The following is a 12,007-nucleotide window of genomic DNA, read 5'->3' on the forward strand; positions in this document are numbered from 1 at the left end:
TTTCGACGCGAGTCGATAGCGGATTAAAAGGAAAAAATAAACTACAAAAGTGCGGAACGTCAGCGACGACAGCTGACGCCTTTATGACACAGCTGCGTCTTCTGCCACTTACTTAAGAACTTGTCAGTGAAAATAATTTTCGCATGAATTTCGCGTGCAATTGACATTTAGCTTATCTCAATATTTTGACAGTGATTGGAATCCGCACGAGGGCTTGATTTTCGTTCGTCGTTTTTGTGCTTCGGGTGCACGACAAATAACGGCCATCGTATTTTCAATTTACAGCCATTCAGTATTTTATTTCTATTATTCTGGCAGAATTAGAAAAAATTAAAGAACCAATTCAATGATTTTGTATGAAATGAGTAAAATTCGAGTTGAGATTTTGAACGATGAAGAATGCACGGAAGTTTATAAATCTTTAATCGTTTTATCTGATTAATGTGAAAACAAAAGCTTATTGGAACAATGCGTGCATTTAAATAAACATTATTTCCCCTCGATTGATTCACCAAAGTCCGGATCAAAAGTTTTATCGCGGCGCTCGCAAGTGCGCAAATCGATTATCAAATTTTCGTAATATTTCCGTAGCGTGTACTTTGCCGATCGGCGCGAAGGAAATGCTGGTGTTTATTACAGCGCGACATTATTCCCAACACCGCGTTTATGCGCGCTTTCTTCCGCGGCGTTTAAAATCTGAAATCTCATCGTGTTGTTACGTCCTACTTCCGTCCCAGAAGAATACAAAATCGAGCGTATTATAGCGGGCTAGGCCTGCAGAGACCGTAAGTAAGTACACGACGTATCGCTGAAAAAGCGTTTCCGCGGACAGTACCTACAGCTAAGGTGTTCAATGTACCATAAGAAAATCAGACTACACACGGCGCATGTGCGGGGGAAAAAAAAGGAGATAGTTCCCATAGCGAGTAGCGTATAAATTCGCCCGACGACGCAAAAAATCTTGAAAGTCTCGGGACTTTTTATCTCGTCATCGTAATCTTTGCCATTGTCGTCGATTCAATGACAGGAGTTGAAGGATTGAAAATACACTTTTACTCCATCAAAAACATTGTATTTTTCTCTTTCAGTTTCTTTCGTTAATAATGTTATACTTCAAATAAATTAACAAACAAGTGTGTCCAAAATCATAGTGTCCTATGTAAAAGGTTACCCTGAAAAAGAAAGCATGCATAAAAATATATGAGTACCAGTAAAGAAGAAAAACTAGAGAAGGCTTTGATATAGATACTTGATAACCAAAAAGTAGGTGTAGTATGTGGAAGGAAGAATTGAAATGAATTCAACCTTCTGGGCTGGAAAAAAGAACGCCGAGTGACAATGTGATTAACAAGACATTTGCAAGTTGTAAAGTAAAAATGATGCGGTAATTATAAGCTAGCGTACAGCAGAGCTGTAATTCAAGACGTTGACCGAATATTCAACTGCACTCGTAAAAGCCACACACGCAGACGCTCTTGAGTTGGCAGTCGTAGGCAAAATAATCGAGTGCAGCGTGTGTATCAACTTACGCGTCTCGAGCTCGCAATTATGTGCATCGAGCCAACGGATAAATGTATACGTGCACAACAATCGCGAGGCTAGGGCAATGCGCAAACAAAGTTTTTTGTTGCACGCGTATACACAACATGTCCCATATTGTGCATATATAAAAGAGAACGCCGAGAGAGGGGCAGCTCTCATTTGCTCTTGGCTTTGTTACGCGTCGGAGCTGCGTTTCGCACAGAACGCATAGTAAAGACACGGGGAGGTATGTGCGAAAAGCCGACCAATCACGGCTTTGGACTAGATTTATCGACCCGTTCTGCTGCTGCCGCTGCTGGCTGCGTGTAACAAACAATCTTTTTTTCTTTGCCAATGTAATCTAAGCTTGCCGCAGGCCATGTTTCTTTCCTCGGCACGAGAATTTTCATTAATTCCATTAATTACGATTTACGCGTCGAGTGAAAACAACAATTTATCATTAAACAATATCGGAAGATCTTGTATGTTTACAGAATGTGTGTTAAAGTTTGCAAACATTTAAATAAATTGTCTTCCAATTCATAATTTTTTAAATTGGTTTGTATTCGAATCGAACAAATCATCACTGAACTTACTGTTTATTCAGTAATGAATGAATGAATTGTCGAATTAGTTAACGATAATCTATTTTGTTGAATTAAAGAGAAATAATCATAAACACTATTTTAAATCCGAACACTGAGAGAAGAATTTCTTAACAGTTAAGAAATATCTTAATAGTTAGAATATACCTATATGGGATATTCTAATTGTAAAGATCGTTTTTAACTGTAAGAAATTGATAACAAAAATGTAAAAAAAAATAATGAATATTGAGTGTTACTCGAGGCATTTACATAAATTTCATCACGAACCCTCATCCGAGCTCTCTTATCTGAAAATCCTAATGCACCGTTCGTACACAATCTCATTTATAGCGTAGGCACATGGGTCTCGCTCAGACGTGTCACATACACGGACACACGCTTACACATATACACTTACACAGACGAAAAGCGCTCTCGTCCATTAAAGTGGGCTGTACTTACCAGCTCCCACCAAGAAAGTTGGGCTATCCCTAGGCACGAGTCGCAAGCCTCCCTACTCCCCTGCTTTGCTTTGGAAGGCGGGATCATCCACACATCTCTCGAAACGGACTCCCAGGCTGGATAGTTTCTCAGTCTCGATTCGACAGCGAGTGAGTTCGGAGCCGCTGCTGCTGCTATTACAGCTACTGTACACCGCTTACACGTTCTGTAGAGAGAAAGTTTTTTATGGTGAAAAAAGTTTAGTGCGACGATCGAGTCGGAAGTTGTCTAATTGTTTCCCCCAGTGAGTTGAGTGAATAATTGTTTTGTAAGGAAAAAAAAGGGCCAGCGTCATCATGATGATGCACACGATGGATCACGCGGGTGGTGGGCTGCACATGGGGGTCCTGCCGTTCGACGGCATGGGCCTGTACGAGCAGCCACGACCGAGGCTCGTCTTCAAAATGCCACGAGTAGTGCCCGACCAGAAGAACAAATTCGAAAACGACGAGCTGTTTCGGCGACTGAGTCGCGAGAGCGAGGTAAGTTGATGCATCGACGATCGCTATCGATGACGTATCGATCGACATAGGTAGAACACACGAGGCTGATCGATATCTTTTGCCACAGGTCAAATACACCGGCTATCGCGACAGGCCGATCGAGGAGCGTCAGATGCGCTTCCAGAACGGTTGTCGCGAGGGACACACGGAAATCGCTTTCGCAGCGACGGGCACGAATCTCCAGCTGGTCTTCGGGGTGGCCACGGGCAACTTCACCACCGGCCCGCGCGAGTGTGATTTCGACAAGGAGCACGGAAAGGTGAGTCAACTTGTTTACTTCTCTAGCTGTTAATGCCCATTTATGTCCGCAACGCAGTGCGCGCGTCAATTAACAATTATATGGGCATCGGCTGATTATAGACGGTGCAAGAATTTCACCGACTCGAGTGCGCTAAACTCAGTGCAACAAGCTTCGGTATAGGCACACTACGCTTCATTAATTCTATCGTTCCAGCGATTTGGCTCATTTGAATAATAATCAAGCAGCGTGAAAACTCGCTCGTATCGCCGCGATTCCTCTTCGCATCGATGATGCTACTTCTAGTATATTTCCAGTCGCTCCAATATCTCGCCTCATCTGTTTCTCGAAATTCTAATTACTCGAATTTCAATTAGACTACGACTACATGAAAAATGTCAAGTTTTCCTTTCACGCAGCTTCCGTTCGGCTGCTGCAACGCGTGGCCTAAGTCTGGCCAAGATATGCTTCGTTTTTCCTGGAAAATGTCTCAGATTTCATTCTACGCTTGGTATATATTAAAATGCGTAGACAGCTGGAGCCTTTCAAATTCGTACTGTTTTCTAATTACGACGCTGTCAAACGAACGCATGCCCTCTCTTACAATTTTCACTCCGACGAAATTTCTACTCGTTTATACTCCTAGGGGAAAAGAGTCGATCGATTCTCCTCGGCCGCTTATAGCCCGGACGGCGGAATATTGCGCTTGCGCCGTAAAAGGGGCGAGTGCGCCCCCAAGACGGCAAAGAGCGCCGCTGCTGATCGGGGGAGGTGGTGGCGACGCTGCCCCACTCGGGACACCATCGCGAATCGATCGCTCCTCGACGCCATTATTGAAAAGCTCGAGCCGCGCTTTTCGGCCTTTTCTCGTCTCTCGGATCGAAAATGCCAAAAAAGCCAAAAATAACTCGGCGCGTCGACTCGCTGTCCGAGCAGATGCAATCGCTCGCTTCCTTCCAAGGATATTCCGAGTAATTGCTGAGGCCAAACAATCTGGCAGCTCTGCAGGTAGACGCGCGCTGGTGGCTGCTCACGAAATCGGACGTCGAACAAGGAGACACGCAACTATTATCCCTGTATGTCTGGCCATATGTCGGTCGTCGTTTCGGCTGTAAAGTCGAAAAAAGAGCTGGCCCGGCCAATCAAACGTAATCGAGTCCCATTCACGAGAAGCAAACACACACACAGTACGTCGAGACTCGGGCTTTTTACGTATATAATTGCTCGACATGTTCATTCAAAGCGAGAGATAGCTGCCGAGCGAACGACTTTTCTCTCGTCTTGTTTCGTTTCTAGAATTCACACTTTTCGCTGGCACTTGCTGGAAATCGCATAAACCTGCCTCAACAATCGCCGCCGATACAATCGTAAGAGTATAATGTGTTCGTACATTATGTATAGGCATAGGTCGAGTTTATTCTCGTTCCCTGAAATCGATTGACCAAGCCTATTGACATATTTGTCCGTGGGCTGAATTAACCGAGATCATTAATGAGAGTCGTGCGAGAGAAAAGCTCGCTTTGCATTAGAAATCCGCTAAGAAAGGAAACGAAGAGCGTCCGCAGTGCTGAAAACGGATGCCGGAAACTCATTCTTCGCAATCAGCAGCAGCATCATACAGGCGTATATAAAATGTAATCGGCTGCGATGCAACGCGACAATTATAATTGCGAACGGTCGATTATATTCATAACTACGAGCGCGACACGTGCGAGACTCCTTACATCGGCTTCGATCCTCGTGTCCGATAGCTCGCGCGCCACTGCTACGTACTCTCATCTCTTGGTCGATCTTTTTTAATTGGATTCAAAGCGCGGACAATTTTCGGCTCTCTAACATGCCACATTCATCAGGTCGCGGCAGCGCCTGCGTATTTATTAGTTTCTTCGAATGGGCGGAAAGAGAAATTGCAACTCGAAGATATACTTGCGCGCTCTGTATACAAATGATCCGAGTATTTTTTATCTGTTTGGGAAAAGCAACGGACTCGACAGGCCGCAGTGGCCTCATATTCACGGGTAAAAAGCCTAGTTTATTGCTCTCAATTAGTCAGCGTTGGACGTGGCCGGTAGGCAGCTATGCGCGACACGCACAATGGCCAATATTAATTGAAAATCACACCCGCCTCGTATTTTATAATCTTTAATTCAATTCGTATATGCGACAAGCTTAACCCTTTCTCGCTCGCTCTCACGAATTAAAAACACGTGTATACGCCCATTCAACGATTCTCGCGATATTTCTTTCGCACTCAACCCTTTCGACTCGGCTGCTGCTGCGACTCATTTGCATTCGGACTTGAAGAAAAAATCAACAACGAGACAGACAAGTTAGGGCTAGTTCCGGAGGCAGCAAAAAACATATAATGCCTTCGAACATTAAAGTGCTTCGATCCTATCGCCAAATTGCAATTTTTCAACGGCATAAACAAACAGGACCGAATCGGTAGACCGTTTGACGATAGACATGCGTCAAACGACAAGCGAGAATCTTGGCATGTTCTCTTGTTTTCCGCTTGTTCTCTTGTTTTTTGCTGCTGCTACCCATGGGCGTGACGCGTTCGATTTTTTTCACGCGCAGTCCGAAAGGGGAGCGAGACTATGTGTGCGCTGCATTACTATGTGCGTGCGTGTCAGCATATACGATGCAGACTTTACGGCAGAGGAGAGGGTCGAGACGCGCTCGGTCAGCGACAGTAAAATACTCGGCCGAATTCCGAGGCCGCTTGGACATTATATAATTAAGGGTGTGCATTACGGACGAGGCGCGTATTAGCGATGACCTTAACTTTGATTTACGAGACTGCGAAAGCCAGCCACATGTGCCCGTCGCTTTTTGTTTTCTGCTCCGCTGTAAAATCGAGCCAAAACACCTCTGCTCTGGATTACGACTTGGTCTCGCACTGCCATGACTTATGCCCGCACAGTCAACTGCATTCGATAGTTTTTTCTTCGATCATCGTTTCTAATGTTGCCTGGAACAAAGCAACATCTGTTCTCGTTTACAAAACTTGGGCATATTTCGGCATGCGAAATAAAAGAAAGAAATACACAAGGACGGAAAGTGCAAATTAGGTCTTCTTTTCTCACTCTCGGCGTCGGGACGACATTATACAAGTCGATAATTGAGCCCCATGCACCAAACGTACCATTCTCTCGGCTGGAAGTTACTATTTTGAATCCGCGACGGGACGTCCGGACTGCGTACCTTGTTCAATAATCCCCGCAAATCGTTTCGTGCCTCGAGGCTTTTTGCCTTGCGCATGCGAGTCTTTACACGAGCGATTTGGCTTCCGACTCGTGTATATACAGCCTTAGCATAATCAAATGCGACTGCGTCAATCTCCTTCGTATTCATTCCCGATGCAATTAAATAAATTGTCAGCGATGCAAGAGTCGATGTGGCGCGAGTTAAGGTCTGGGTTTTAACGCCTCTCGTCGACGTACTTACGCGAGCGCACGGCATAATGCGACAAGCTGCGATTTGCACTCGCTAATGGACACTTGCGAAACGACTCGCGACGTTTCAATTTATTTGTTGGAAAAAAAGGAAAAATAATGAAAAAAAAAACAACAACTCGTTACTATGGCTCAAAATATTTTGCTCATTACGTTACAAAAATTGTATTGCGTTGTATATATTTAAATGTCGAAATTACGCATCTGTGACGAGGCATTTTTCTGGGAATAATTTTACGATCTCGGGAGCTATTGGTAAAAATACTTTACGATCTATCCGATGATTCACGCAGGCTAGTATCTGGATCATCGAGAGGAGCAGCTCGATGGAGGAAAAATTTGTGAAAAAATGTATGAAATATAAATCTTAAACGGTCGAATATTTTTTTGCTTGCAGGTCCACTTGAAGTCGCATCTCATAATGAACGGCGTGTGCGTGACGTGGCGCGGCTGGATCGACCTCGAGCGCCTCGACGGCGTCGGCTGCCTCGAGTTCGACGAGGAAAGGGCGACCGAGGAGGACGCGATACTGCGCGACCAGCTCGAGCGCTACAACCGGCGCATGCACGACATGGAGGAGAAGCACCGGGTCTTCAGGTCCGGAGCCGGGGCGGGGGCCGGAGTCGGGGTCGGCGTCGGCGTCCAGCCGCCCACGCACCTCAATCACCACCACCATCACCAGCATCACGCGGCGGTCGCGGCCGCGGCGGCGCACCATCAGGCGGCTGCCATCGCCCATCATCAGCACCTCAACATGGCGGCGGCCAACGCCGGGCTCGAGAACCACCTCAATCACAGACAGGACCCGGAGATGGAGCTCCGGCTCAGGGCGTTTTAAGACGCGTCCCCCCCGCAAACCCCCTTTTCTTAGCGCCAAGCTAACCGAGAGAATCAGCATCGCTGATTCTAGACTGATCGGGCATTTCGCTCCAACCGACCCAAAACATTTTCCAGCCGAGAATGTTCATAGTTTTATTTTAGTTCGCCTAATGATTGTTGTTTAATTTTCTTTTTTTAATAAGACTATTGAGATTAGATGTTCAGAAATCGTAATTAATATAAATTCGTTGATGTGATATTTAAAAAGAAAAAACGAATATTAATGTGTAGCGATGTAAGCAAAAACCTGAGTAGATTTAACGTGCGAATGTATTATTTTGTCTAGTAATTGTAACTATTGCTTTGTAAAGATAGTTTCGATTCTCTAAGCGACACGAATGTATTCGGTTGAAAAATCATCGATTCGATCTTTGAAACTTCAATACCGTAAGCGCTGCGTTTGCAAAATCCATCATTTCAGATAATTATATTTCGCTGCGGAGAATGTGCGTAATATCTCGCGTATGTGTGCGCGCGTCGAGCGCCAAGCGATGATTCAGGCGCGCCATTTCCGGCGGCTAAAAAAATTCACACGCGCGCATATTATATGTACACACATACTTGCATATATTCACGTATTTATTATGAATGAGAGACGCAAGAGAGAAAGATGATGCGCGAGTCAGTGAGTAATAGAAAGAGTGAGAGGAAAAACTCATATATATTACATAAATATATATTGATAAGTGTAATATTTGATATAATTGCAAATTAATTTCCTTTCTCTATAATATGTTCGGTATTAATTACGATTGGTCAATACTATTTATTTGATTTATGGCAAATTTTATTGTATGTACATATTTGTAAAGAGTTTATCGATCAAATATATGATATTCCTCGTATATATATAAAAAAAATATTATATATATGCAACCAGAAATATGGTCTTTTATTCATTACTGCCTAAACATGTGCGGGGGAGGGATACGAATAATATATAGAATAGATATAGAAGATGCTGCTATAAAAAAGTGAAGATGAAAAGTTGGTTGGATCGAGCCACCCTCGCCTCTTCACAAAGGAGTCGTCGTGCGTACGTAGGCGTAACTCAAGTCACCTTTGTGCCATCAATGCTCATTAATCAGCCGAGCGTCACCTTTACAGCGGGACTTTAGGAATCCGATCTCGCGCCGACTGCAGTGTAATAATGGCGCGTCGCGAGTAAATAGAGACGTCCCGTCGCGCGTACTCGTGCTGTGCACTGGGCTCGCAGTGTACATAATGTATATAAAGCGACGTACGAACGTGTGAAATGATTTCTCAAAAGGGACAGGAGCCAAGCCGTAAGTTACAATATAAACGCTTACGGTATACGTGTGTGTATACGGGGGGACGATGATAAGGCCTCGTATACGCCAATGACGCGCTATAAAAGGGCTTTTCAGATTTCTGTAAACTCGAGAGGACGACGACGACGACGAGTTACATTAGTCGAAATGCGAGGCATTACGAGGGGATCGCTTGTAAATTAGATGATAGATGCCGTGTAGGCTTCTCCTCGCAGCTTATTAAAATCTTGTTAAGTTGGCACTTTCGGTGATAGCATTTGGAGAGGTCAGTCTTCGATACAATTGGAGCATTAATCACGCAGTCTTGAGCGTAAAATTCTCCAAAGAATCTTGGAATACGGTAGCAGTAGCGGTAGAAAGAAAACTCGAGCGATAATATACTCGAATCGTCGTGCTTACTCGATAGAGGCGACACGACAAAATGCACCGATGACATTATACTCTCTTCTCATTCTTCTCTCTTTCTCTGTTCTTTCTCTCTCTCTTTTTTAGAAATGTACATTTCTTTATCCCGTCTATCGGCTGGTCATCTTGCGAGGCTTTGTGTAGGCGCGACACAATTACACCATGTGTATTATACAGTATGAACGAGGAGCAGGCTAACCAATACAAGCGTAACGCGCGTGTGATTAATGAATCGTAAAAAGTTTAGACTCAAACTCGATGCGCTGCGTACATGTGTCGAAGAAAAAAATGAATATTCCAAGTGAAGGGAGCCCGAGGGTCGATACGAAGTAGTATTGGAAAATTAAAAAGAACGAACAGTCGCGTGGGCAAACATTTCCGCTTACGGAGCTGGCGCACGCGCCGGAGCAGCTATCAAACTTTTCGGCACTCGAAACATCTTCAGCGACGCATTAAGTATATTATCATTAGCTGTCGTAACATGTATACGTGCAGGCGCCCCCCGCGCGCGACGACGTCCCTATACATAATATAATACAAGCTATAACGCTTAGCGCCGGATGTTTTGTTTCGGGGCTTTTTTCAGAGAAATTACTTTCATCGCTTAGTAATTCGATTAATCTTTCTCGCAGCTACTCTTTGGCTTTTTAACGTGCTACATGGATCGCTACATTTCTTTTGCTTTGTAGAGACGAGACGAAGAAGCGGCTGCACGCGGCCAATGTAATTACGTTACTCGATCGGCCCGGGCGCGTCGTTTGTAAGTCGATACAAGCCGATGCACACAACGGCGGAATTCTTATAAGAAGCCCTAAATGTCTGCGCGGCGTCGATCGAGTCCAAGTGAAAAAGGTGCATTATATCCATCGATCGACGAGCGAGCAAAGAAAAGGGAAAGGCCGATCGTCGAGTTCCCACGCGAGAGCACCAACTGTATATACGTACTGTGTACGCAGCCTCGACCTTCCGTTACAATAAAATAAATACGGTCAAATATAATAATTATTTTACGTGCGATAAGCGAAAAACTAGACTACGACGACGACCGCGACGCGACCACGACGTCGGGTCTTGTGCGAGTTTCCTGCCTGCTACTATCTTCTGCTGCTGCCGCTGTTGCTGCTGCTGCTACTGCGGCCGCTTTTCATATCAATTTGTCCTTTTAAATGCGTGAGAAATTGATTGCGCCAAAACCGCGCGATTACGCGAAATTTAAATAGACAAATAATTTGCTTCTTTCTCACACTGACCGATGTGCGTACGTGTATTATGTAGCGTAACGTAAGACGCGCGGCGGCGCACGCGACTCGTATGCGTACGCAATCATAAACTCCAGAACTCGGCTTGGCTCTTCGAGTGGCGTCAATTTATTTCCGATTTATTTTCGATGAGCGACTTCCGTTTTGTGTTTATGTACGCGTCTCGCCCAGGCTGTCGTGACAAATTATCCCAGGAGACGCGTCGAGTTCCAACGTCTGCAGCTCGCTTCTGTGCGCTACATCGAGTAAGCCAAGCTATTCGAACTGCACTCGGAGGGAAAATTCGCCAAATCTAATCGACGGCGACCTTGGACATTTTCTAAAAAGTTCGCCTCGCGATCCTTCCGAGAAACGATATAGCACCATCTCATTTCGTATATATCAATTATACGCGCGCACAAGCTCGCCCTCTGCGAACTACAGCGGCCCATTATCGGAGATCCCTTCTATTACACTTTGTAACCTCCCGCCGCAGCGAGGGTATCCGCAGAGAAATGAGAAAAAAAAACAAATAAAAGAATAAAAAAAAAAAAAAACATGCACGAACGAACGAGGCGAAAAAACGACGGCTTACCCCGAGTAATGAGCTTTGGCTTCTCGTGCGCGCACGCAGTTGGATGCTTTGACTCGGATTCGACGCGATATACCGAAAAATTGTGACTATATCAAACGGATCAACGAACGGCGATATTTCGTTTTGTCGTATATGTATAGCCTAGGGCGCGGCGGAACGAGTACGCGAATAGTCCCTCTGCGTGTGTGGTTTTCCTTGCCTATACATATATGTATGCGTACGATGCGGATGTGGTTTTTCGTTTTTCTGCCCGTCGATCTCGCGGCTGCACTTATCGTTGCGCCGCTCTACACACGTACAAGCTCCGATGATTTTTGCCGTAGCCGCTCTCTCGCGATGTAAACATATTTTTTGCTTCGACGCAGGCGGACAATAGATTTTGCGGTTTTTCAAATCCGTTATATTGTATTACGTATGCTAAAAAGCAAGTCGGAAATTTAGAGCATAGGAAAATGCGGGCAGCAGCAGAGTCGAGCCCGAGCACACGAGCAGAGGTATATAGGATGTGTGCCTACAATTGGGCGTCGAGATACACGTCGGCTTTGTGCGAGTGCGCGCGCGGATCGCTGAGAGATTCACGCTTCGTCGGGTCCACTCGTACGAATGAGCAATCCTCTTAACCGCATGCGGGGCAGCGATGCTATTTTCGTTTTGTTTTGCTCTTTTTTTTTCTTCTGTTTTTTTTTCTCTTTGCTTTATATGCGCCAAGACGAGCGAGCGCAACGACCAAGACGACCTAATCGATTTTCGAGGTTTCAGCATGGTAATTTTTTTATTCTTCCGCACGAGG

The 12,007-nt window shown here is 45.0% G+C and overlaps 1 protein-coding gene across 1 annotated transcript; it reads left to right on the plus strand.

Annotated features, from left to right (window-relative positions):
* Positions 1 to 2,716: 2,716 nt before the first annotated feature.
* On the plus strand, positions 2,717 to 8,570 carry LOC106660460 (protein big brother-like). The gene is made up of 3 exons (XM_014383429.2): positions 2,717 to 3,091; positions 3,180 to 3,371; positions 7,206 to 8,570. Exons 1-3 carry the CDS (start codon positions 2,906 to 2,908, stop codon positions 7,644 to 7,646), a joined length of 819 nt encoding a protein of 272 aa, XP_014238915.1. The 5' UTR covers positions 2,717 to 2,905; the 3' UTR covers positions 7,647 to 8,570.
* Positions 8,571 to 12,007: the final 3,437 nt, after the last annotated feature.

Source organism: Trichogramma pretiosum, unplaced genomic scaffold, assembly GCF_000599845.2.
Source record: "Trichogramma pretiosum strain Unisexual culture from Peru unplaced genomic scaffold, Tpre_2.0 scaffold51, whole genome shotgun sequence".
NCBI lineage: Eukaryota > Metazoa > Arthropoda > Insecta > Hymenoptera > Trichogrammatidae > Trichogramma > Trichogramma pretiosum.